The sequence below is a fragment of the Nannospalax galili genome, unplaced genomic scaffold, assembly GCF_000622305.1.
Source record: "Nannospalax galili isolate Female #2095 unplaced genomic scaffold, S.galili_v1.0 scaffold874, whole genome shotgun sequence".
Classification (NCBI taxonomy): domain Eukaryota; kingdom Metazoa; phylum Chordata; class Mammalia; order Rodentia; family Spalacidae; genus Nannospalax; species Nannospalax galili.
The window spans coordinates 694849-721554 of NW_008334302.1; the positions used below are offsets into that span (position 1 = coordinate 694849).

Consider the following 26706-nt stretch of genomic DNA (forward strand, 5'->3'; position numbering starts at 1 on the left):
ACAGGGTCTGTCTGTAGCCCTAGCTGGCCTGGAACCAAACCAATTATTAGCCTCTTCCTTCCATCAGTGAAAAAGAAAATCATAAGTACTAATGTGCTGACAGAGAGGGACAACCTTGCAGGCTTTCCTGGAGAATAACAGGATTCATGACAAAGAGCCTTATTCAGTTAGCAGTCTTTCTCTATCCTAACCACTGTATTCTGCTCTTTGCCATGTTATGTTAAATTCCCCTCCTCTCTATCACCACCACAAGTGAGACTTAGTGCTTTTCATGCAGATGTACTCTGTCAAAAATGTAGATCCCTATAAGTCACCTTCAGTTTCCTTCACCTATTTTAACAGTCTTGGTGTAGAAATTATCAAGTACTTTGAGGGGGAAGGTTTCATAGAAACTGTCTTCTCCTATTGATCCTTTCGGCTACAACTTCAAACCTCTTGCAGTGCTCAAGGCAAAGTTTATTGCGGTCTTTGGTAAATTCCCTAAAGATATTACAGGCAAAATAGTGAGAGTTGGGGCTGTGTGTGATGTGACCCAGGCCAAATTCAGGGTTAGGCTCAGTAGACACTGCTGCTGTTGCTCATACACGCATCCCACTGAGATGATTCCCTTTCCTACTGACACCAAGTTACAACTTTTTGAGACTCTTCACCATGGGTGCAGAAGTACCTGAAAGCAATGAGACGATGCTGATGGTACATCATATAAGACAATGCCTTCAGCGTGAGGAGACTGTCCTTTCTGGGATCTGAGGAGTGATCTGACAGGTTAGGAAAGATCCCGTGAGAGGGGCATTTGGCAAGGGACTCTGGCAGCTGCTAGGCCTTAAGTGGCCCCAAATGATGAACAGTAAGCAACTGGGGAATCTCAGGCTACAACCACAAGAGACTGAATTCTGGCCATAACCACACAAGCTTGGAAGTGTTCCCAGGACCCAGAAAGAAATGCAAACCAAACAATGCTTAATTGTGTCCCTGAAAGACTTCCATCAGAGAGTGCAGCAAAGTCTTTTCTGGACTCCCGAGGATCAAAACTGTGGCAGAATGAATAACGTTTTTCTAAACCGTAAAGTATTTGCTGTCATATCAATTTAAATGTAATGCAAGTATCTGTCATCTTTAAGTAAAAAGGATATTAATGATATATTTTAAGCTAAAAGGATATTAACATGTATTAAAATGATTTCTTGAGATATGTTTGAATCTTATGGACACTATTACTTAGTATAATTCAAATTATTAAAAGAAAAGAAGCCAGGGAAGATCCAAGAGAAGAACCTGGGAGTCTAAAACATAGAAGTCTGACCACTTAGCATTAACTCTCAACCTAGGTTCTTTGTGAGTTCGAGGCCAGCCTGGTCTACATAGCAAGTTCCGGAAAGCTGGGGCTAAAGGGAGACCCTGTCTCAAAAGACAAACAAACGAACAAAAAAAAAAAATGGCATGAGTGTGCTGTGAATGATTAATCAGTGAAAGGGAATGCCCATAAGACATGATCACATTGAAAATTAAACACCAGTAGACCAGTAAGAACCACCTAAGATCAAACTGAGTTATACTTGGCTTTGAAAAACTAGAAAATCAGTATGAATCATATTTCTGAAGAAATTTGAATAACTTTATAGGTTGTTATCTCTCCACTGTGACTTTCTGTTTATTAACTATAATAATGTGACTTATTTGTAATGTTGTGAAAACTTAAAAGATCCCTGAGAATCATCCCAGATTGAACAGAATCATAGTCATGAGAAATAAGCCTTACTTTGCTCATCTCATCCAGTCACTAAGCATGCACGCGCACACACAAACACACACACACACACACACACACACACTCCAAATCTATATATCCAGTCACTAAGCATGCACGTGCACACACAAACACACACACACACACACACACACACACACACACACACACACACACTGAACATATCATGATATTCCAATATAGCCAGTATAGTCATGGGTATTTGACATTTTAGGACTCATCACAGCTATGTCAATGCTTTTCATGATAGAACAACGTCTCATATTCTTACATACAGCTCCATGGTTCTCAGTCTTGAATGTACATTGTAATTACACAAAGAGCTTTATAAATCCTGATGCTCGACTTTTTTTCCCAGAACAATTACATCAAAATTGCCAAGCACGGTACACAACTATTTGTAATTTTTAAAGCTCCCCAGATGATTGCAACAAGCAGTGAAATTTGAGACTGCTGATCTGTAGATAATATTTTGTCTCTTTCTGTATCCCTCTTCATACATAATTATGAACTGCAATACCCAAGACACCTCCTGGGAGCTATGCAGGCGAAGCATGAGTGCCCCACATTGCTAGAGCATATAATGGAGGTTGACTATTTGGGGTCATCACACCATGAGAACTCATTTTTTTCTTTGAACTTTATGCTTGGTTTTATATCCAGTTTAATGCATGTATCATTGTTGTAGTTTCTAAAGACAACTACATACAGTCAGCTGAGTCTGACGACGCTGCCCAAACAAGTAAGGTATAGCCCTGAATATAAATGGCCCTAAAGTATATGATACCTACTACAAGATACCTTAAAGTGGGTTTCCCACACAGCAGCAGTGATGCCAACACCTTACCTTTGAAGACTAAGCATGTGACAAGAAAAACAAGCATGTGCAGATGACTCAGTGAGTATGACAGGGAGAAGGGAGAAGAACTGTTCGCTAGCTTCTCTGTCTCCCAGTCCTTGTTTATATTAGCAATCTATATTAAAAATGAGGGGGAATATACTGTATTTGGAAACAGTGGGAGTTCACGGTAAGCATGATTTGTAGGACTGCCTGGTAAGTTGAGTAACTGTCATTCAAGTGTGATTATTTTGAGATATGGATGAATGGTTTATCCTTTTAATCAAAATATGGAGAGTTTTTAAAGTTTTTGTTAAAAAAAACATGTATCCCACTTATTTCCAGGGAAATGGATTTTTTTGAGCTTAAAGGCTTTAAGATAATTAGTGTTCAGTAAGCAAGTATAGTTGATCTGCTTCCTCAAATGGAACCTGGTTCCAATTGTTGTCACCCAGTGATCCACGAGTGTTTCTGAACTTTTTTGCTGTCCTCCTTGCAAAGACTTAGGGCACATCTATTATGTCTGTACATGTTACTAGATTTACACACAAATCAAAAGGTCACTGTTGTTTGATTTTTTTATTACTACATTTTGAATAAACCAGAGAGTCCTTTCTTTATAGTAGCACAGGAAAGGTGCCTTGAGCACATTCAGAGCTGACGAAGGCTTATCTCATGGAATGGAGTAGATCAGGAGGGAAAGAAAAAAACAAAAAGAGAGAAGAGAAATTTGGAAGCAAAGGGAGAATATGAAAGAAAGGAGGTGAGAACTGAATGAGGGAAAGATGGGAAATACAAACAGGAGAGAGAGAAAGGAGTGATGAGATGGAGATGGAGTCAGGGATGTGGGGTTTGGAAATGAACGTGGGAAAGGAAGACAGAAGAGAGAACACGTAGGCACTGAAAAAAATAAAAGAAAGCAATGGTTGTGGAGCTCGGAGCCTGGCAATTCATTGTGAAGTGCCACTTGTGTAAGACATGCCGCAGAGCTGCTGGCTGCAAAGGTTAATGATGGCAGTAATCATGACTCCAATTTACAACAAATGGGATGAAAGGCAGCCAGACCTCGGATGGAGAGACCTGCAGTGACGGCAGAGAATAATAACATGGCAGCGGTTGAGGAAACTGGGGAGGCTGGAGGTTAGATTAAGTGCTTCCTTTTAACAACCATTTTATATTTAATGCACCATCCAGCATTTTAAAAAAAGGTTTATTACAAGATCTCTGATAAAAGAAGGTTAGATGTTTCTAAAGTTTTGAAGTGCACACATCTGAAGTTTTATTCTACGATTAGCCCTCTCTAGTGTTGGCTCCTGGATAAGGCTTGGACTTTTCTACCACTTTTCTGTCTCTATGTTGCTGCTCAGTGTTTCCTATTGTCTGTGAAGCTGCTTCTTTCTGAGGACTGTATAGAAGAGGCATAACTAGTATATGTCTTACCTGTTGTCCAAGACCTTATAGCTTTGCGTGTTTAGGTTTCAATAGGGAGTCTTTCCCTTATACTCATGTGTTGAAGACTTGGTCCAGCTAATGACAGTACTTAGAGGTGATTGGATCATGAAGGTGCCATTTTCATCAATGGGTTCATCCATTGATAAGTTCATAGTGAATGAACCATGGGGCCTGGTTCTGGTTGGGAAAGTAGATGACTCAAGGTTTGCCTTGAAAGGTCTTCTCCTTGGCCACGCCTACTTCTCACTGCATCCTGCCTCACATGAAGACAACAGCTCTACTCTGTCATGCGTTTCCATCATGATGCTCTGCCTCACTACAGGCCCAGAAGCAATGAAGCCGGAGACCCTGAACTGCAGATTCTCTGAGTAAACTTTTCTTTTTCATACCAAAGCTTCTCAATGGTTTACAAGAGGCTACACAAAGGCATTAACGTATGACTTCAGACACCACAGACTACCTAAGTATGTGAAATTGGAACTGTTAGGGGTAGGTTTAGGAAAGAATCAGAGCAACTAACTTTGGATCTTCAAGAGTACCTATGGGTGCAAAAACAGATTTATAGCCTAAGGAAACAGGAAAAGAGGACCCAGGAGTGAAACCAGACACCTACAGCATAGGTGTCTATTTTTTAACAAGTTTCCCAAAGCGTCTATTAGAAAAAAGACAAGCTCTTCAACAAATGGTGCCAAGAAAACTGGATATCCAAAAGTAGAATGAAAATAGACCCCAATCCCTCATGCACAAAACACAATTCAAAATGGATCTGATATCTTAACGCACAGAAACACTTTAAGACACAGACCTAGGTAAGAACGTTCTTAAAAGGACCCACTATTACAATAAATAATTCTAAAGAACTGATAAATGGAGGACTGGGGAGATTGTTCAGTGGGGAGAGAGTTTTCTCTGCAAAGGTAAGGACCTGAGTCCAAATTCCAAGCACCTATGTAAAAAGATAGGCATGGCTGCCTATGCTTTTACCATATCATCCAGGGGCAGAGATAAGCAGATCCCAAGAACTCTTTGGCCTGCCAGCTTAACCCAAATGGCAAGCTTCCAGTTCAATAAAAGACCCTGTCTCAGAAATAAAGTAATGCAGGAGGGATAGAGGAAGATGTCTGATGTCCTGTTTTGGTTTTTGCAAGCATGCATATGAGAACAACGCATACATCCACACACTCATGTGCAAGCCTCACACATATACATGACACATTCATATAACACATACACAAATTAAAAAAAAAATAAAGAACTGACAAAAGGGATTCCATGAAATTAAAAAGCTTCTGTACAACAAGGGAAACTATCAGCAGAGTAAAGAGGTGGGCTATAGAACAGGAGGAAACCTTTCCCAGCTAAACCTCAGAGGGGCTAATATCTACAATACATGAGGAACTACAAAAATTAAACAATGAAACCTCCAAATCTTCTCATTAATAAATGGATCAATTTGGGTTGGAGAGATAGCTCAGTTGTTAAGAGCACTGACTGCTCTTACAGAGGATCCGGGTTTGAATCCCTGCACCCACATGGTGGATAACAACCATCTGTAAGTCCAGTTCCAGGGGATCTAATGTCCTCTTCTGACCTCTGTGGGCATTGCACAACATGGGTACACTTACATGCATGCAGGCAATACACTCAGAAATAAAATATTAGACTTAAGTTCTTACGTTATTTAGACAATTATCTCTCATTGATGATTTTGTTCCTAATAAGACAATGCTACTCAGATGTAAGACTTCAAATCTTGGTCTGCAATACTGTAGTGACCACCTACAGCTGAGGGAGATAATCCACTATTGTTCTAGCCTAAAAATTAAATGATCGCTAAATTCATTTTCTCTCCCTATCTAGAGTGCTAAATTCGTTTTCTCTCCCTATCTAGAGACCATTTAAGAGGGAACTGATTTTAGCCACTCCAACAGTATCAAAGTGCCTGACAACAAATCCTGAGTTCATCAATCATCAGTCCAGCCCCAACAGACAAAAGAAAAATAAGAAACCCTTTGGATGGATGCTTTTGGGAGCCCCCATCAAGAAATTCCAGTGGACTTTAATTTAGACATTTTTTGGTTCCCCACCTAAAAATTGTAATACTAACTGCTCTTGCCCTTACTCTTACCTTCACTTTTCCTTCACATCTCTCAGGCACCAGTCAAACACCTTCCTTTCCTCCCTATAGTTAAGAGTTATACAATTTGGGAGTCTTTTAGATAGACCCATTGAAGGGATGAAAGAAGGCAGAGTGGTTTGCATCCCGATTCCATATTGGCATTTTGGGTAAACCCCTTCAGAAGGTGGTATGATAAGAATAGGAGATAGAAATTAGCCAGGCAGTTAGGGTAAAAAGACCCCAAAGTAGCCAGTTTCTTTCTTGGCTAAAAGTAAGCACTTGGGAGCTCTTATCTAATCCCTAAAAGATTTTAGGGTTACCTCTTCAGAGGGGGGAATATTAGAGTATAAAATCCCTAGTCTATCTGTTGGGGGACCCACTTTTCCAGTATCACTGGTCTATTACCTGGTGATAGAACTACTCCCAGGAAGGCAGGTTCACCTTAAGTTATGCTAAATAGATGGGCAGACTACCTGGTGTGTTAATAAGGTAGTGAATATTTCCTGCCTGGAACTAGCTCAGGAACCCCCCCTCCACACACACACACACAACCTCCAGACCAGCCACAGTCATGTAGGTCTCTATAAGTCTGTTTGCTTTCCTGAATTCTTCAGGAAAGTGTAATTTCTCCTTATCTTCTTCATGCCTTTCTTACTAAACACGCTTTCTCTAAGGCTTTGGGCTGCCCCTAGCATCTTGTATTTCTTCACTTTTTCTCTATAGCTTCCTTCTCCCAGCCATGTGGCTGCAAGTCAGCCAGTGTCTGACCTCCATGCAGGCTCTTTCCTTCTTCCCACTATTCACCTCCTCAAGGCAGCTGCCAAGATTACCAGCTCACCTGCCCTGAGGATTTTTCTTTAAGATTCTAATAATATTGTAAAAGCTTAAAAAAAAAAAAAAAACAAAAACAAAAACAAAACAAAAACAAAAACAAAAAACAAAAAAAAACTAAAAGAATCAATGAACATAATAGATAGCTCTCAGAAGAAGAAATACAAATGACCAATAGATGTTTAAAAGTTTTCTACATCCTTAGCCACTAGACAAATGTGAATTAAAACTTTTGGGCCGGGCGTGGTGGCACATGCCTTTAATCCCAGTACTTGGGAGGCAGAGGCAGGCGGATCTCTATGAGTTCAAGTCCAGCTTGGTCTACATAGTGAGTTCCAGGACAGCTGCGGCTACAGGAAGACCCTGTCTCAAAAAGACCAAAAAAAAACCAAAAATAAAAACAAACTTCTTTGATATTCCATCTCATCCCAGTCACAACAACTGATAGCAAATGCTCGTGAAGATAAACTCTTATTCACTATTAGTAGGAATGTAAGCATCTGTCCTCACTCACTACGGAAATGGTATGGATGAAGGTTTCTCAATAAAAAACTAAGAACAGAACTAACTTAGTTATACCACTCTTGAGTATACACACGAAAGACTTAAGTCAACACAGAAATACTTGCACATCTATGTTTACTGATATATCATTCATAATAGCTAGGAATCGGAACCAGCCTAGATGTACATTAATTGATAAATAGCTAAAGAAAATGTGGCATATACACATACAATGGAATTTTACTCAGTCATAATGAAAAATGAAATCATGACTTTTGCAGCAAAATGGACAGAATTTGGAAGTTATCAGCTTAAGAAAAGTATCCCAAATTCAGAAAGATGAACACTGCACAATTTCTCTCATATGTAGACCCTATATTTTAACGTGTGGGTGTTTGTTTGGGGGTATATGTCATGAAACCAGAAAGGGGAATGTGAGAGGCAAAAAAGGTCTAAAGCAAAGGTTCAGTAAGTAATTAAAAGAAAAGAAAACAAAGAAAACCCCAGGGCATCAGAACACACGTGCTATAAGCAGAAGGTGAGCTAGTTGGAGTCAGAAAGGGACCAGCAGGAGAGCAGAGTGTTAAAGAGGAGCAGAGGAAGAGGTGATTGACAAAGACAAAAGTATGCATGAAAACGCCATAGAGAAACTTAGTATTTTGTATTCTAATTTTAAAATCTAATCTACCTCTACATACCATTAAACACGTATAAAATTAGAGTGCATGTTGGTCTGCTGTACAGTTTGATGCACAAACACTTGATACTTTAAAGGTCACCATTTTCAAATAGATTGATGAGACTAAGCCTCTGCTCGCTGTTTAGACCACAAGCTCTTTAAAGACAGAACATGCTGTCTCTGGCTTTTGAATGTCCTGCACCATCTAGCTTTAGTCTGATCCCACACCAAGTACTCAGAAAGACAGTGTGCCTGATAGACTTGATATTTAGTCCTTGTCTCTTGCCCCCACCCTCTGGTATGCAGATGCTATCACTTCTCTTGCCGATGATCCACCTGGAAGGGAGGGCATATGCACACCAGGAACACAGGCAGCCACGCTCAATGACAACCCACAGATCCCTGATGTTTATAACAGGACAGATTGGTCTTGTACTGACAATTCCCCAGTGTCAGAAATAGAGTTACTTGATGAGTTCTAATCTATAAGTCAAGCACTAGATTTCATTTCTGAAATAGTCAGTGCATTGGTTCATTCACATGACTACAGGAGACAGCACCAATTGAAGGAAACAGAGAAGCATTGATAGTCATTCATTCGATTCGATTTCAGTTCAAAACAATGTGGAAAAGAACAAACAGTCCAACCTTCCAAAGAACTGGCCTTTGTTCAGAGACACATATTCAGGGCTTCCTAAACAGGAATGGCAAATATCAAATACTAATATATTGGTAAAGGTCCTTTCCATTTGTCTACAAAATTCCACCCACAATTTCATACTTATAAAATATTTTATTATTTTTATTTTATGTGTATGAGTGTTTTACTTGCATGTATGAAAGTATACCATATGCATGCAATGCTCACAGAAGCCAGAAGAGGGTGTTAGATTCCCTGGAACTGGATGGTTATTAGCTGCCATGTGGGTACTAGGAATAGAACCCAGGCCCTCTGAAAGAACTGCAAGTGTTCTTAACCACCCGCTCATCTTGCCAGACATTTCAGACATTTTCAATTTTTTTTTTAACCAAGAACCAGTATATACCAGAAGTGGTTTAGGGAAAGGGAGGGTCACAAAAAACAAAGTTAGGAAAGAGATACTTGGTCTGGTGCACTGGGACAAAAGGTCGGTCAGTAAAGGGCTTGCCTTGAAAACATGAGCACCTGAGTTTGATCTCCAGGCCACATGTAAAAAAATTGGGCATGGTGGCCCATATGTGCAGTCCCAACACTGGGAAGGAGGCTCACTGGCCCAGAAGCCAAGCCTACTTGGAGAGTTCCAGACCAGCGAGGTGATGTTTCAGAAAACAAGATGGACAAGCTACCTGAGAAGGTCAACACATGTTGACTTCTGACTGCCCCATTCATACACACACACGTACTACCTCCCCATGCACAGGCACACAGACACACAGACACAGACACATGATGAATACATGTCATAATCATTCACTAAAAGTGATAGCTTCTTTACAACCAAGACCCCTTCCTCACATCATAATTCTCTAAGTTTGCCCTTGGCCCCTGCTGTGATCTACAATCACTGATGTTCTATTTGACTAAAGAAAGCACGGGACCTTTGTTTGGGTTTAAAGTGTCTCCTTGACATGGGTTTGTGGTTTCTTTTCTAGACTTTTCTCATATAGATTCTGTAACTAGACAACGTGGTGAATTCTGCCTCAGCTTCTTACTAGTGGATTGTCTTCAGGATATTCCTGGATCTTTCTGTGCCCCAAAATAATATTTCATAAGCATATAGGAGTTTATAGTTAGGAAATGAAGAACTTAAGAAATGAGGCCATTATACCTGAAGAAGAAAAAAATCTCAACAAAAAAATGTAATTAAGGGAATTCTTTTCAGTACCCATCCTTGTCTAATGGGCAATTAAATTCTACTAGCACTGGCTTGACCAAGTGAATCAAATCCCAAGTGGATAAGGATGCAGTCATATCTAGAAGAGATCAGAAAAGATGTGCACATGCTGTTGGCTCAGGAAATAGTGTGTTTCCCTTCTCCCACTCATTTCTTAGTGCTCCTCTGAGAACTAGGTGAAGGTAAGATAAAAAAGAAAGTTCTTACATTCTTAAATCCTCTGTAAAGAATCTGCAGCTCTTTCTTGGTGAATTTGCTCTGGGCTTCCAGCAGCTCCAGAGCCTCAGGCCGGTGCCTGACAGTGGCCATCTCCAGTTCATCTTCCACACTGTCTGCAGAGGAAAACCAGAGAGAGTTGTAAGCATAGTTGCTGCTCCGGGTGCTTAGAATGAGCAACACAGGGAAAACAGGACAAAACACGAGCTGGATTTCAGTGGCTTGTCCCCAGGGGAAGAATCTTCATACTGACAAAAGTACTCAACATTTCTCAGATTTCACCATATTAAACTAAAATACTACTACAAGACTGTTCTTAAACATCCTATTGATCAAAGTAGATATTGCAGTTCTAGTGCTTTTACAGCTCAGTTTGAAATGTGTAAAAATTAATGACAATTGAACCTGAAATTTGTGTTTCTAAATCAAGTGCTAGTTTTATAAAAGGAATTATTATATATAACTTAAGTATCATGCAGACAACACATAAGACTCTCCAAGTGCTCTCATGATTCCACTGAAATCAGGTATTCTTCACAGGGCTACTAATGAAATGTCCAGACCTGAGGAAGGGTCAGTAAGAGGAGAAGGAAGCAGGGCTGACCTCAACCCAGCCTTCTGCAACGTCCTGGAAGGGCTGCAGCCTAGAGGTACTAGTAACCAGGCCTGCTTTGCAGTTAATGGAATGTGTACAGACAAACACTATTAGATTTTACTTTGTGACTATAGTTACATTACAATTTATCAAAGCTGCTCTGTGTAGAACAGTTTGGAGCCATTATGTCTGGGAACTGATATAAACTTTAATGAAATTTTGTAATAAGATAATGTAATATATCTTCTTCCATATGTCAGTTTTTAGAAGATTTATAATAAAGAATCTGGTTTAACTTTGCTTAATATAATTGAGCCCAAAGGTACTTGTTCACAAGTTTTCTGTCCTTAAGTAACATTTGGTGATGTGTCCAGATTTGGCCTATAGCCATGTGAGCACAGATCTGAAGGAATTGAGAGTGAACTAGGATCTGGGTGCTTGTGTCTCTTTAGTCCAGTGTCTTTATATTAGGGGGTGAGATGGACCCTAAATGAATATTCTCTGTTGGAACTCAGACCACACCTTAAAAGAAGAACTCAGCAGGAAAAACATGCTATACAGAAGGCCCCATATGCACCTATGACTTTCTTTCATTACATTCTTTTCTGTTGAGTCCAGATTCCAGATATAGAAAGGTGAGGCTGCCCAGCTCCTCACATCCCAACACCCTGCCCAAGTGCAGTTAATGTGGTCATTCTTCTGAAGTTGTACCATTTTTGACACACTCAATGCTGCCTCTCATTAACACCACCACTGACGTACTGCCCTGCTCATTGAGGGCATCAGGGGCCAGAGCGCTCAGAGGAGACTAAACAGTCAAAAGAATCTGAATCCTAATCTCTGCTCTCAAGAGCTTTCAGGAAACCAATTGTGCTAGGATAGAGCCTGATATTATTTTTCTGTCATGCTGGCAGACTGTCTTCTATACATTTGTACTTATAGACCTGGGCTGTACTCAACCTTGACCAGAGAAATTTCTTTTTGCAATGGACAGTAGTCAGTGATGAAATGCATAATTGGTTAAAGCACTGAGAACAAAGACTCAGTGCTTAGCTCTAAATGAGGCCCGAATATCAACCCCATTGCCACCAAGGGTCAGGGATCATAGTGGAAGAGGACATAGAAAGAACGTAGGAGCTAGAGGATGGGGAGGAGTGGTGGGAAACACTGTTTTCTGGACATGACTTGGCTATAATAGTCATGAACTTATAGCAGCTGGGGACCTGAACAAGACCTGTACAAGATCAAGTCAGCTAAAATTCTGACCTCTATGGGGTAGATGATCTCCAGGCCTCATCTTATACTCAGTAAATATTGGCAATGGATAGCTGCTTGGGGAGGGAGAACCAGTTTTTAGGATGTGGCCACTGGTAGGTTTCCCATGTGGATACAAGCATATATGGGCATTACCAACTGGACTCAGCGCATTATCAAGAAAAAAAAAAAAGACACGATTTCAGGAATAGGGGTTGGGATGTAAGGGAACTTGAGGGGGAATGGGAATATATATGATCATGTTTTATTGCATACATGTAAGAATTTTTCAAAAATAGAGAAAATTTTCAAAAAGAACAGGATAAAACTTTTAAAAATTAAATAGTGTCTTTACCTAAAGTAGTTGAGAAAAGACAGCTAGACATTGACACACTGACTTCAGAGGGGGCTTTCTGAGGAAACTCAAACATTAGAAACAAAACTGCTTTCACGTTCTCTATTATTTATCAACAAATGGGTTGATTCTATACTATGAGTCCTGACATAGAAAGGGTGAAGGAAGTTGCTTTCCAAGAGAGTTGTGATCAGTGGCCTGAACTATGATGAATTCTTATATTTTCCCAAACAGAAATAAATCTCACACTACAGATTCAATACAAGTGGATAATGTCAAATAGAAAAGGACCTACCTTAGTACAAGTTCTTATGTAAGCATCTTTTGAATCATATATATATATATATATTGGCCCACTATGCAGAACTGATAACTGATGAGGCCCCACAGCCCTTACATATATTACCATGTATTAGCATGACACTATGACTCTTTTGCGAGTTCCTTAAGGGAGGCTCCATCTTACATGTCAAGATATTCCCTGGATCTAACTGTCCACCACCCTGGAGTCACAGTCATTTGGTGAATGGATAGATAATAAATGAACTGATTCTGGAGTCCTGTGAACTTAAGCTTTTCTCTAGAGAAATACTTCCCAGACTGTGGTCTCTTTGCTGTCAGTGGACCTTAAATGTCGTTTAGAATCACTGTGTTCTCTTTTCAGTGTTCTGAGATACGGCATTCACAAAAGGGGAGGAAATTTTAATTGGATTTTCTGAGCAGTCTTTTCAATCTCAGGATGACCTTGTCTAGACCCAATGACCTCTCCAGTAGTGAGAAACAAAACAATGCATTAACCTCCCAACCTTTGTTCCATGCAGCAAGCCTGGCCACATTACCCACTAGGGACAGTTTCTTCTTCCTGTCACAGACTTGCAGATGCCACATCTGAGATGAGAGTCCTAAGGCTGGAGGGTCAGTCTAATTGAATTAAGTTGTGTGATAGGCTGATCATCACATGCAATATTCAAAAGAAGCCACATTCCAAGGGCCTGCCTGTGCGCTCTCTTGTTTTCCCAGCTGACTGGTACTACTTAATGACTTTTTACCTGCCAAAGGGCTGTTTCTATTTCTAGGCAGCTCACGGGCTCTAAAAACATTCCTGAAATCAACAGCAATCACCAGAGTATAAGTTTAAAAAGAAACACCACTGAACTCATCGAACTCTGATTCGTGAAGGAGACATCTCCTCTGTGGAGAGTCAGCAGGGTCCTGCAGATGACTGTCAGTCACCTTGTGACTTATCTGATGTCCCTGAACATACATTCTGGAAGAGTCTAACAGAGTGCCTAAAAGTGTTTAAATTCCTGGAATGCACCAGGGGACGGTTGAGGTTTCTTTACAACATCCCCCAAACAAAGTACAATTGTCCATTTCTCACATACATGGAGACTGAATCTCACAGAGATAAAATAATTCACGGTCAGATTTCACACTGAAGAAAGGAACGTCCATAAATTATTGATGTCACATTGTGTGCTCTTTCTACTTTGCCACACTCTGTCTTTTGGTACCAATAGGAGGAATGATAAAGATAATGACACCCTTTTGCCTCCTGAGTACTTCCAATCCCTGAAAAGTTAATAACATCCATTTCCTCCCTCTTGTCTCCCCTGTAACTATCACTGTCTAACTTGTGAGCCTTGTATGGAATGAACTGTGCTACCACAAATTCACATTCTGAAGGCTTAGCCTCTTACTGGAGGCTGGACGTGGTTCATCTTCAGAGTTTCATGTGTTGAAGCTTGATCCTTGGGGTACCAATGTGAGATGGTGGCTGGACCTATAAGAAGAAGGACTGGTGGGAAGTCGTCACTGTCCACTCCTAGTCCTGCTCTGCTCCTTCATCATGCGTTCCTTCTATGAAGCCTTTGTCTGTGATGTAATACAGTAAATGAACCCTCAGAAGAACTGGCACCATGCTAATGTGGACTGTTAGATTAGACCCTGAAAATTTGTAAAAAGTGCTTTCTTCATAAAGAGCCCAGCTCCAGTGAGTAATGGAAAATGGGTTAATACATCTCCTGTGTGACTGCATAGGGAGTGCGGGAAATATAAATAAAATAAAATAAAATGTCTTTACTATTAAATGGGTATTTTATGGTTATAATGTAAAATAGGCTTCAAGAGTCAGCCACAATCTGCTTTTTGCTTGTCTCTGATACACCTGTTATCTCTCAGAAACTGTGAATCCTGAACAGACTCATATGGTAAGATTTGTCTAAGATCAAAGTATGTGCTCAAGGTTACATCCTGCTCTCAATAGCTGCCTTACGCTTATCAGCTCTACTGTTTGTTAGCAAATTATGTAAAATATAAATTAAAAATGAACTATATATTTTCTGTGAAAAAAGTTAAACTATATTCTTATATTTTCTTCAGTACTGTTGCTATACAGCTAACATCTACCCCTATACCATTTATTTCTCAACTTGTCAATTATAACTTTAATTGTGATTGTAGCATTATAGTTTGTTTTCTCACCCACAATTCCCTGCTTCTTATTTATATGACCTGACAATGTACCACAATCCCACACTCCTAAAATTCAAAGATTCTTATTAATGTGTCTCCTTCCTCTTCTTCTTTAGATTAACCAATCAGGTTTAGATTGTATGGTTGATTCTGCACTAATGAGGGATGGGACTAAAACATTCCAAGGTCTCTTTCACTTTAGGTATAAAGGGAAAAAAACATCTTAAAAAATGTGCTTGCTATATTCAGAGGGGCTTGTCAACCTTCTGCTGATATAAACATTTTGGCTTGCTGAAATACTCTGGATTGTGTGGGCATTTCTTTGAATTTAAACCCATTTCTAAGTGAAGGTAAGGCCTTTAGAGAGATAATTAGGAATAAAGAAAGTCATTAGAGTTGGGCCCTATTCCAACAGGGCTGATGAATTTATAGGACAGAATGATACCAGAAACCTGTGCATGAGGAAAAGCCATATGAAGAAAGAACAAACAGGCAGAACCATGTTGGTACCTGACCTTAGACTTCCAGCTTTCAGACTTGTGAGGACATAAAACTTTGTTCTTAAACACATTCAGTCTATACTATCCTGTCATCCACCAATATTCAAATACGACACAAAACTAATCAAAGCCTATCTTGTTACCTAGGATGCCCAGTGGGTACTGGGAAGTTTGCTGGCCAGTTTTAGCATTTAATTTTCACAACACTCCTCAAGAGAGGAATTATCAATCTTATTTGTTTTTCAGATGAGAAAAATGAGGGCTAAGTCTATGTTGCTGGACTTAACTAAAGTCAAGTTGCTACTTAGAAATAAGACAGGTGTCTCCAGTACCCTACCAGGCAGGATTTTATTAAAGCATAATGCTGAGTTTTTCTTTTAAATAAATCATTTTTTAATTTATTGATTTTTTTGTATATTTCATACAGAGCCTCCCAAACAATCTTATTCATCTTTATGCCCGCATCCCAAATGGCACCTTCCCACAGCAGCCCCCCATCCCCACTGGAGCCTTTATACTCTGTCATCCTGTTACTGTCCACTGTGCTGTCAGTGTCCCCAGCTGTTCCCCAGTGTTTATCCATCTGCTGAGTCCAGTCTTCCTATCTATAGTTCCTTGTTTTAGGAAGATCAGTTCTTTCTAGTCTAGCAGCAAGCTGTTGCCAATATTCCTTTAGATAAGATTGGGGTCTGCTGTTCATTTTCCCAGTTCTATGCTGGGTTACTGTCTGGGAGTCTCTTGGGCCACCCTGGCCAACAACTCAAAGGAAGGTATCTCCTGTCTGTCATTGTTTCTTGTTATGTAGCCTTTAGCTATACACATGGACTCATAAAGAATTAATATTGATCCCTTTAATATTTGGTTATACTTTCTTTCCTTTTGTGTGTTTAAGACCATGCAGTTGACCCAGATATATCAATTTTTTTTTTTTACTTTTAAGGTTATTTGAAGATCTATTCCTCAGGGGTCACACGGGCTTGGGAGGATCCCCTGGCTCCTTGCCTCTACCAGTTCCATCTATGTGAAGATAAGTCAAAGGTCCTGCTCTACCATGTCTGGCTTCACTTGGAAGCATGGATGAGATGATTCCTCTGTGTTGACCCTCCTCTTTGTAGACTGGACACTGCTTCAAGTTCATCTGGTGGGGTCTCCATGGCCTCCTTGAACAAGAGGACAGATGACTCACCACAGTTAGAGGACATTTTGAGAGATGCTCATAGTCCCCTGGAACTTAGCTGGCCTTGGAGGGCAAGGAGCAAAAACTGTCCTTTAAGTCCCTTTGACCAGATTATCATAGGCCTCAAAGTATGGCTGATAAACATTAAAGAAAGTTAGTTCCACCAGTCTGGTACTTTTAATTACCATGTGCTATGTAGATAAAGCTTGGGCAAGAACCAAATGTTCTCAGATAAACCTTGATTAGACATATAATATGTTTCTTGAGCTAGTTGTATGTATACTTTGTCAGTAGGTTACTGGACTTATATGGCTTCCTTTTTTTTTTTCAAATCTAGCTAGGCATTATTTATCTTAATCATTGTCTAACCCTTCCACCATTTTTCCTATTTCTCCTTTAATAATATCCTTCCCCTATGGTCCCTCCTCTCTTGAGTTCCTTCTTTCCTTTTATCCCCAAGATTCCTTGTATAACCCTCCCTCCCCCTTCCCCTTAAAATAACCCCATTTTTATCCATATCTCCCTTATTAATGCCTGCTTCCTACTGCTCTTCTCTTTCAGGTTCTTTCTTTTCCTTTACCTCCCTGGTTCCTTTTCATTATCCTGGTTCCTGTAGTTATGTCTGGATACATACTCACTTATAAGGATTTGGTGCTAGGATCCACATATGAGGGAGAACATATGTCGATTTTTTTTCTGAGTCTATGCTACTTCACTTAGTATAACAGTTTCTAGTTCCATCCACTTATCTGCAAATTTCATTATTTCATCTCTCTTTACTGTTGAGTAGAACTCCATCATATAAATGAACCACATTTTCATTATCCACTCATCAGTTGAGGGACACTTAGGTTGCTTCCATCTCTTAGCTGTTGTGAAAAGACCAGCAACAAATATGGATGTACAAGTATCTCTGCAATAGGATGAGTTCCTTGGGTATATGCCAAGGAGTGGTATAACTGGGTCAAATGGTAGGTTCATTTGTAGTTTTTTAAAAGTTTTCCACACTGCTTTCCATAGGGGTTGAACTAGTTTGCAGTCCCAACAGTAGTGAATGCGTGTTCCCCTTCCCCACACCCTCTCTAACATTTGGCATCATTTGTTCTTTTGATCTGTATTCCTGGAACTAAATAAAAAGGAAAATACAACAAACACCACCTCTGGGACACGTTGAAAGCAGTTCTTAGAGGGAAGTTTATAGGTCTACATGCCTACAATAAAAATTAGAAAGAACACATATAAACGACTTAATATTGCAACTCAAGACACTTGAAAAACAACAACAAAGAAACCCAAACCCAGCAGATAAGAAGAAATAACAAAAATCAGAACAGAAATTAATGAAATAGAAACAAAGAAAACAAAACAAAGAATCAACGAATCCAAGAGGTGGTTCTTTGGAAAGATAAACAAGATTGACAGACCCCTAGCCCAGTTAACCAAAAGAAACAAAGAACACCTCCAAATCAACAAAATCAAAGATGAAAGAGGAAACCATAAAAGACACCAAAAAGATCCAGATCATTATAAGGAATACTTTAAAAACCTATATGCTACTAAATTTGTAAACCTAAAAGAAATGGATGGGTCTAAAAGCATGGGAACCACCCAAACTAAACCAAGAAGAGATCAACAGCTTAAGCAGACTCATAACATATACGTGATTTGAAACAGCAATACAAAACCTCCCAAATGAAAAAAGGTCAGGACCAGATAGATTTATAGCAGAATTCTACCAGACATTTAAAGTATATCTATATCCAATACTACTTAATTTATTCAAAAAGATAGAAATGGAGGGAGAACTTGCAATTTCCTTCTATGAAGCTAGCATCACTCTAATACCAAAACCAGGTAAAGATGAAACTAAAAAAGAAAACTATAGACCCATATCCTTAGGGAACATAGATACAAAAATTCTCAACAAAATACTTGCAAACCAATACAAACACACATCAAAAAGATCATCCACCATGATCAAGTCAGCTTTATTCCAGAGATGCAGGGATGGTTCAATATACATAAGTCAATAAACATCATAAATCATATAAATGGACTCAAAGACAAGAACCACATGGTCATCTCAATAGATGCAGAGAAGGCCTTTGACAAAATTCAACATGCATTTATGTTCAAAGTCCTGGAGCAAATTGAACTGAAGGGAACATACCTCAACATAAAGTCATATACAACAAACCTACAGCCAACATCATTCTAAATGGAGAAAACCTGGAAGCATTCCCATTAAAATCAAGAACCAGACAAGGCTGTCCACTATCCCCACTACTTGTTAATATAGTACCTGAAACTCTTGCAAGAGCAATAAGACAAGAGAAAGAAATTAAAGGAGTAATAATTGGAAAAGAAGAGATCAAATTATCCTTTTTTGCAGACGATATGATATTATACCTAAGAGGTGCCAAAAATTCCACCAGAAAACTCCTAGAAATTATTAACATGTTCAGTAAAGTGGCAGGTTAGAAAAGTAATCTACAAAAGTTTGTAGCCTTTCTATATACCAATAACAAGCAATCATAGAAAGAGTACATGGAAATACTCCCTTTTATAATAACCTCAAAATAAAATAAAATATCTCTGAATAAACTCGACCAAATACATTAAAGACCTCTACAATGAAAATTTTAAATCTTTCAAAAAGAGATTGAGGAAGACACCAGAAGATGGAAGGACTTCCCATGCTCATGGATTGGAAAATTTTAAATCTTTCAAGAAGAGATTGAGGAAGACACCAGAAGATGGAAGGACCTCCCATGCTCATGGATTGGAAGAATTAAATTGAGAAAATGACCATCCTACCAAAAGCCATGTATAGATTCAATGCAATGCCAATCAAAATACCCATGACATTCTTCACAGAGTTGGAAAAAAACATTCTAAGATTCATACGGAAGCACAAAAGACCAAAGTAACCCTGAGCACTAAGAGCAATGCTGGGGGAATTACTATACCAGATTTCAAATTGTATCACAGAGCTATAGTCATAAAAACAATATAATACTCGCACAAAAATAGACCTGTAGATCAATGGAACAAAATTGAAGACCCAAATATTAGTACATACAATTTCAGTCACCTGATATTTGACAAAGGGGCCAAGAACATTCACTGGAGGAAAGACAGCATGTTCAGCAAATGGGGCTGGCAAAACTGGATCTCTACCTGTAGAAGAATGAAACTGAACCCCTATCTTTCACTTTGCACAAAAGTCAACCCCAAATGGATCAAAGACCTCAATGTGAAGCCTGGAACTCTGAAACTGTTGTTAGAAGAAAATATTGGCAATAACCTACAAGATAAAGGTGTAGGAAAGGATTTTCTAGACTGGACATCGAATGCTCAGGAAACAAGGTCAAGAATTAACAAATGGGATCTCATTAAACTAAAAAGCTTCTGGATATCAAAAGAACCAAGCAAGGAAGTGAAGAGAAAACCCACAGAGGGGGAGAAAATATTCACCAGCAACACATCTGACAGAGGTTTAACATCCAGAATATATAACAAACTCAAAAAATAAAAATCAAGAAAGGGAAATAATCTAATTAAAAGATGGCCTAAGGAGCTGAATAGAGAGTTCTCAAAAGAAGAAATAAAGATGGCTAAGAAGCATCTTAAAAGGTGTTCAACATCACTAGTAATTAGGGAAATGCAAATGCTGAGTTTTTTTCATAAAAAGCCACTTTATTTTTGAGACGGGGTCTCCCTATAGCTCTAGCTGGCCTAGAATTGGCTATTGTGACCAGGCTGGCCTTGATCTCACAGAAATTCACTTGCCTCTTAGTTCTGAGTGCTGGAATTAAACGTGTGCACCACCATACTTGCTTAGAGAATTTTCACCTTTCATCTCATTTTAATACATAAATTCAGTGAAATACCTAGTATGCCTTTTATTTTACAAGAAACAAACTGACACTCATGAAGCTTAAATAACTTATTGAAGGTCATGTGACATTGGGGATTTTTGATAACAGTGATCATGAGTTTAGTCAATATGCTAGTGCAAGAGATGATGATAGTTATATTTTGAACTCTAAAATCCTAGGTGGCAAATATGCCTCGGTTTCTCTCCAATCAAAATGTGCCAAGTCTAGATGTTACCAGCTAGCAAAGGATTTCCTGCTGACAAGAAACACGAAGTAGATAGGTGTAGAGGGGATGGGGCCATAGGACTGGGAGCTGACAGAGATGGATATGTGCAGAGGCAACTGGTTTGTTAGGGACGAAGACATGGAACCAAGTGGGACTCTGGCCTCCTGTGTCTCCAGGCCCTGTCAAAGTAGAGCTACTCAGGCATCTTGCCAGGGAGCTAATTCCAATGCTGCATTTGTATTCTGAGACATCGTGAATGCAAATAATATTTTAATTCATGTGTCTTCTAACAGATTTGATTTTAATCAGGCAACAAATTCCCAAACCCAGACACCCTTGAGCTCCCTGCTGTCTCTTTTTGTTCTTTTTCCTTAGATTTAAGTCTCTAAGGGCCGAGGCTGTCCTATGTCTGAGTCAACAGGCCCCTCAGGCCATGACACAATTGGACTAGAAATTGGAATTTAAATCACTGGGGAACAACAGGATGAGTTTTAAAAATAGGCATCTTTCCAACAACTTCTCTTAAAATACTGGAAAAGCATATTACATCCTGTCACAATCATGCAAATTTCACCCCACATGAAGGTTACCTGTCCCTTAGGAAATAGCTACAGAGGAACTTGCTTTACAAAGAAACATGAGTGTGAGTCATGGCTTAATGGCATGTGAGTGTGCACAATGGTTCTAATGCAGCGACCACATCATTCTTTGGAGAATAATGTTTCTCTTTTGCTGACATGAGTTCTGAACTAAAAACATTCATGCAGTGGTGAGTTTTCACCTCAGATGCTATAGCCTTCTTTTAAAAGTATTTTTAATTTAAAATATATTCAATGGGGGGTGTGCACATGACACAGTACATATGCAGCAGTCAGAGAACAACTTATGGGAGTTGATTCTATGGTTTCAAAATGTAGTCTTAGGGAACTGGAATTGAACTTAGGTTGTGAGAGTTGGTGGCAAGTACCTTTACCTCACGAGACATCTTACCTCCCCTAATCCTTTTTGTTTTCTTAGGTCCTACCAGAGCACTGGCTGGCCACTCTTACAGCATCTACTTTAGTTTACTATAGTGCTCAATCACAGAGAGACAGAGACAGAGACAGAGAGATAGAGGACTATTTGAAGTACTCTAAGAATGAGTAGCAGGCGTATCTACAGGGGGTGCCCTATGGAAATTTCATAAGACCTAAGTTGAAAATGTATCTACTACTGAACACTTGCTTGAAATCCCCTGGAAGACTGGGGAAGGAGGTATTCAGGCCTAGATTCATGGCAAGTTCAAGACCAACCTGTCTCAGGAGACCCTGTCTCAAAAAAGTATTTAGTTTTCATTAGCACTGTGACTAAGATTCTATTTGAGTTGAAAATGATTTGGCTAGCCAAAGCCATAGCTTCTTCGACTTTATTGCTCTATCTCATTTCTAGTGATTTCCTCTGAGACTTCGTTCCTAAGGTGTATCTTTTATAGAATTGATCTGCTAGCGAACTGATCGGTGTGCAGTGACACCTTGATAATCTTGAATACTTTGCTAATGATGTGTTATCTATTATTAACTAAGAAGAATTCTGGACAAGTGATAACCATTGGGGGAGGTTCCACAAGCTTGTCCAATGCTTTCTAGTGCTACATTGCAAGTGTGCAGTGACACCTTGATAATCTTGAATACTTTGCTAATGATGTGTTACCTATTATTAACTAAGAAGAATTCTGGACAAGTGATAACTATTGGGGGAGGTTCCACAAGCTTGTCCAATGCTTTCTAGTGCTACATTGCAGTTTTCTGGAGATTCTTCACCTTCACATTGAAAAATAACCTTGAGGATCTCTGGAACAGGGAGGGTTGTTCCTTGGTTTTATTCAGTTTGACACATTAGCTCAATGTTAAGCTCCCTGGAAAATTTTTTTTTCTTTCCTTCTTTCCTTCAAAGACTTGCAGAGACTTGGGGTGCATACCATGTGCTCAGGATTCCATTCCTTAGACCCTCTGCTCATCTTGCTTACAGATGTTGGCCTGACAATCAGGAAACAGTCTCAGGGATTAAGGAAATAACTTAAGTCTGCACACCCCATAGCTGATGTGGAGGGAGGAGTACTTGACATAAACTTCTGGATTCCTCTTGACTTTCATGGACAGAGTTCAAACCTGGGCCAGGCCTTGTAAGTATCTCTTTAAACTTTTTGACAGTGTTTCTATATGTTAAGAAAGTAATGACCTGGGAAGTCTCTTGACTCTTCCTGTCTTTACAACCCTTCACCCATCCACCCACTAGGAGCTATTTTGAAATGTGCATGAAGAACCTGTGAGCAATTAATTGCAAGTAGATTATGTAGAAGAACACTATCAAACCATCAGAAATGCTAAAGAGTCCCAGCTTTTCAAAGAGGAGCCAGAACATCAGAGGACCCAACTTTCATTAGTCTGAAAATTTTTCCTCAAACCTGGCATTAAGTGTATTTTAAGACCAAAATGGAAAAAAATGCTATAATTAGCACTTACTACTTTATATTCATATATCACATTGAAAAATGAAAAGTACTTTGAAAATGGCCAATTATTTCAAACATCTTCTGTTAACCGTGCTTGTCGGCAATGAAATCAAAATTTCCATTCTAAGAGAACTTGAATTGCTTTGCAATTTCATGACTGAATTCAATCACTATAAAATATAACAACTCATAGGTGAACTGCCTGAGCTATTCCTCACAGCATGCGTGGATAGATTTTCTCTACATATTTATAAACACAAATAACTCCATTATAACAAGCTTAGATTTTTAGCATCACCTAATTATACTACTTATCAGCATTAAGTATGTAATTACTATAGTAAGTCATGAATGACTCATTATGACTATGTTATATTCTAGGTGATAGGGTCAATACTGATTTTTGGTAAATGAAGGAAATAAAAATTGTACTACCAGATATTATACATACAGAAACAATCTACAGTATAGATGATAAGAGGCAAGGAATGGGAACAAGGCATGTGATTGAATTTACCCATAAAGACAGATCAGAGAAAACTGATATTCTATTAAAGAAAGGCAACATGCTGGGAGTCAGCATGGTCAAAAAGAAAAATTTTCAAAAGTAATGAAACACAGTGAAAGATGAAGATAGCCTAGATTTGTTCACTAAATTAGAATGCCCTAACAGAGACTTAGGAGTGCTAAGCTTTAAGTGGGGCATCTATATTGTACCCCCTCACATTAAAGCTCAGGGATCCACCAGGAAGTGGGACTACAAAGATCCTAAGAACCAGAGGTAGTGGGCATCTGAAGCAAACAGTACTTATCAGATATAACAGTACTGTTACACACATGAGCTCACAGCAGCTATTACTGTGTGTTGGTATCTGCACAATAAAGCCAGACAAAACCCCAGCATGATGGGGAAGAGGCTCTGGAAGTCCCACCTGTAGCTTAGAAACCATTGGTGCCACCTATGGCTGCTGGGGAAGGGAGAGTCAGTCTTGTTCAGTGTCAGCCCCCGAGAGGATGCCCATGCTCCAGTACTCATAGCTGTAAGTGAACTCCGAGGGCTAAAGAAAAAATTTTAAAATGAGCACATGAAATTGGGAGGGGAAATGTGGTGGGGGAATATGGGAAGGGTTGGAGGGGAAGAAATGGGGGACTGATTTGATCAAAACACATTATATACACATATGAAATTCTCTAAAAATTTAAATTGCCCAACAGAAGTTTCTCTTGAACTATGTTAGATGTTCCCCTGTGTGTCCTAAAAATCTGATAAGGCTCACTTATAACATATCATTTGGTATGCATAAACTTTTTATCAACTTATAAAACTTCTAATACCATGCTAATGATGTTGTATTCCACTGAAGACATTGACACTGAGAAAATAAATCATTTGACAAGAGTTAAGGTATGAACTCTGCGAAATGTAGTTCTAGGGCTCATGAAATTAAGTGTTCTTAACCCCGGAGAAGAAGGGCAAATGATACCTTGTTTATATAGAAATATGCAGCCTAATAATATCACAAAGCTAGTAGCAACTGGCTTTAAGTATAAAACAGAATTATGTTGGAAGTGGAGGTGGCCTTGAATCAAGACCTTAAACTTGTATTTTCATATTTAGATACAGAGCCTTACCTTCAAGGGCTGTAAATCAAAAGCTATTGGGCACACCAGTTGCAGAGCTTGGCCTAAACCCTCATGATTTGACTCTTCCTCTAGCCTTCTGCCAAGCAGCTGTTACAATGACCTTTAGCAAAAAGCATTTCCTCAGTATCAGAGGTTTTAGTAAACTCCTGATTTCACATAGAAGCAGGTGCTGGGTCAAACTGGCTTTTTTTTTTTTTTTTTTTGGTATTTTGGTCTTTTTGAGACAGGGTCTCCCTGAAGCCCCAGCTGTCCTGGAACTCACTATGTAGACTAGATGGCCTTGAACTCACAGAGATCTGCCTGCCTCTGCCTCCCGAGTGCTGGGATTAAAGGCGTGCACCACCACAAAGTGGCTTTTTATAGGAGGAAAATTATTTTCACTTTCATTCATATATCTAAGCATTACAGTTGTTCTGTACAGAAATACTATTATCTTGCATGTATGCATGTGGAAAACAATTTCAGAAGAAGAGACATAATTTATGAAGGATATAGAGATAGAAGCTATAGAGTTAAGATTTAAATGCAAGCAATCTGATGCTGAATTCTGGAACTGGCATCTAATTGTCTAAAATGAAAGGCGAGCATCAAGCTGAGAGATGGCAAGGTTATATTAAGGAAATTAGAAGACAACAGTTAATGACCAACTTTGAGCCTTAATTTTTTGGAAAAGGTTTTCATCTACTCACTTTATTACAGAAATAAAAGGAAGAAAATGCATCTTTTTAGAGAATGCTAACTTAAAACGTGTATTTAAAAGAGCTGCAAAGAAGAAATGTTGAGAAATATATATCTACAAAATACAATGCCTGATTCATTAGGTGAGTTAGAGGGGGGGATGGTAGTAGATCAAATCTTTGACAAAGGAGAAAATTCCTAGGGAGAGAGGTTGGGTGGGTTTAGGAAGGAGTGATAATGTTTTCGTGGTGTAGATGGGGAAGGTTTTGGAGCTGACTTCAGTTATAACCTTAACATTGGAATACTACATTTATCCATAATAGATATGCCTAAAGGAAAATACTAAATAATTTGAGCATTAGTCTGGATCTTATTTTGTTCCTTGTATGTGTAAGTTTGTTACTTGGTTTAAAAAAGGTAAGATTATTTAGTCCAAATGGAAACTGGAAATTTATTGTGTGAACAGGGTACATTTATAAAAGTTTGCGTGGCTTTGCTCCCTCATATACCTAGTATTATAAATTAACAGAAATAGTCCCCAAGATCAGGGAGTTGGATTACTATACATTCTAACTAGAATGGTACAATATATATATATGTATATATGTGTGTGTGTGTGTGTGTGTGTTTGGTGTATAGTAAGCATTTGATTAATAGTAGTGTTCTGCTAATATTTATAGTATTGTATTATCAATAGTAATGTCTAGTGTTTTCCTCAGTACAATGAGCTGAACAGTACCTCAGATCAAATTAGCAAATTAAGCAGTTACCACAGCCCCCCGGTCTATTTCTCAATTCTGGCACTTAACAATGCATTTAACCTTTCCAAGCCTCATTTTAAAAAATGTGTAAACTAGGAATGTTATTTCTGTCAATTTCACAAAGTTGTTCTGAAAGATTATTTGAATTACTTACTGGCAGGTATTAATTAATCAATAGAACACAACAGTAATGATTGTTATTGCCTACTTACTAAGTGAGCATTATTCTAGAATCTTTATGAGTGAGGGCTATAGAAAATCACTTGCTGAGTTTGAGTTTGATTTGAATCTGCCTTCTGATTCTTATTAGCTGTGTGAACTTGGGCAGAGTGCTTAGTCTAGTGGACCCATTTGCACACTGCTGTTGGGAGGCTGAAATCCACTGCTG

At 39.0% G+C, this 26706-nt stretch overlaps 1 protein-coding gene across 1 annotated transcript in view; it reads right to left on the reverse strand.

The window, feature by feature from the left end:
- The window catches only part of Kcnip4 (potassium voltage-gated channel interacting protein 4), a gene marked incomplete at its 5' end in the record, with an annotated part of 143700 nt that overhangs the window by 103042 nt on the left and 13952 nt on the right, over positions 1-26706 (reverse strand). The window contains 1 exon segment of the mRNA XM_017797199.2: positions 10273-10397. Coding sequence (XP_017652688.1) covers positions 10273-10397 — 125 coding nt within the window.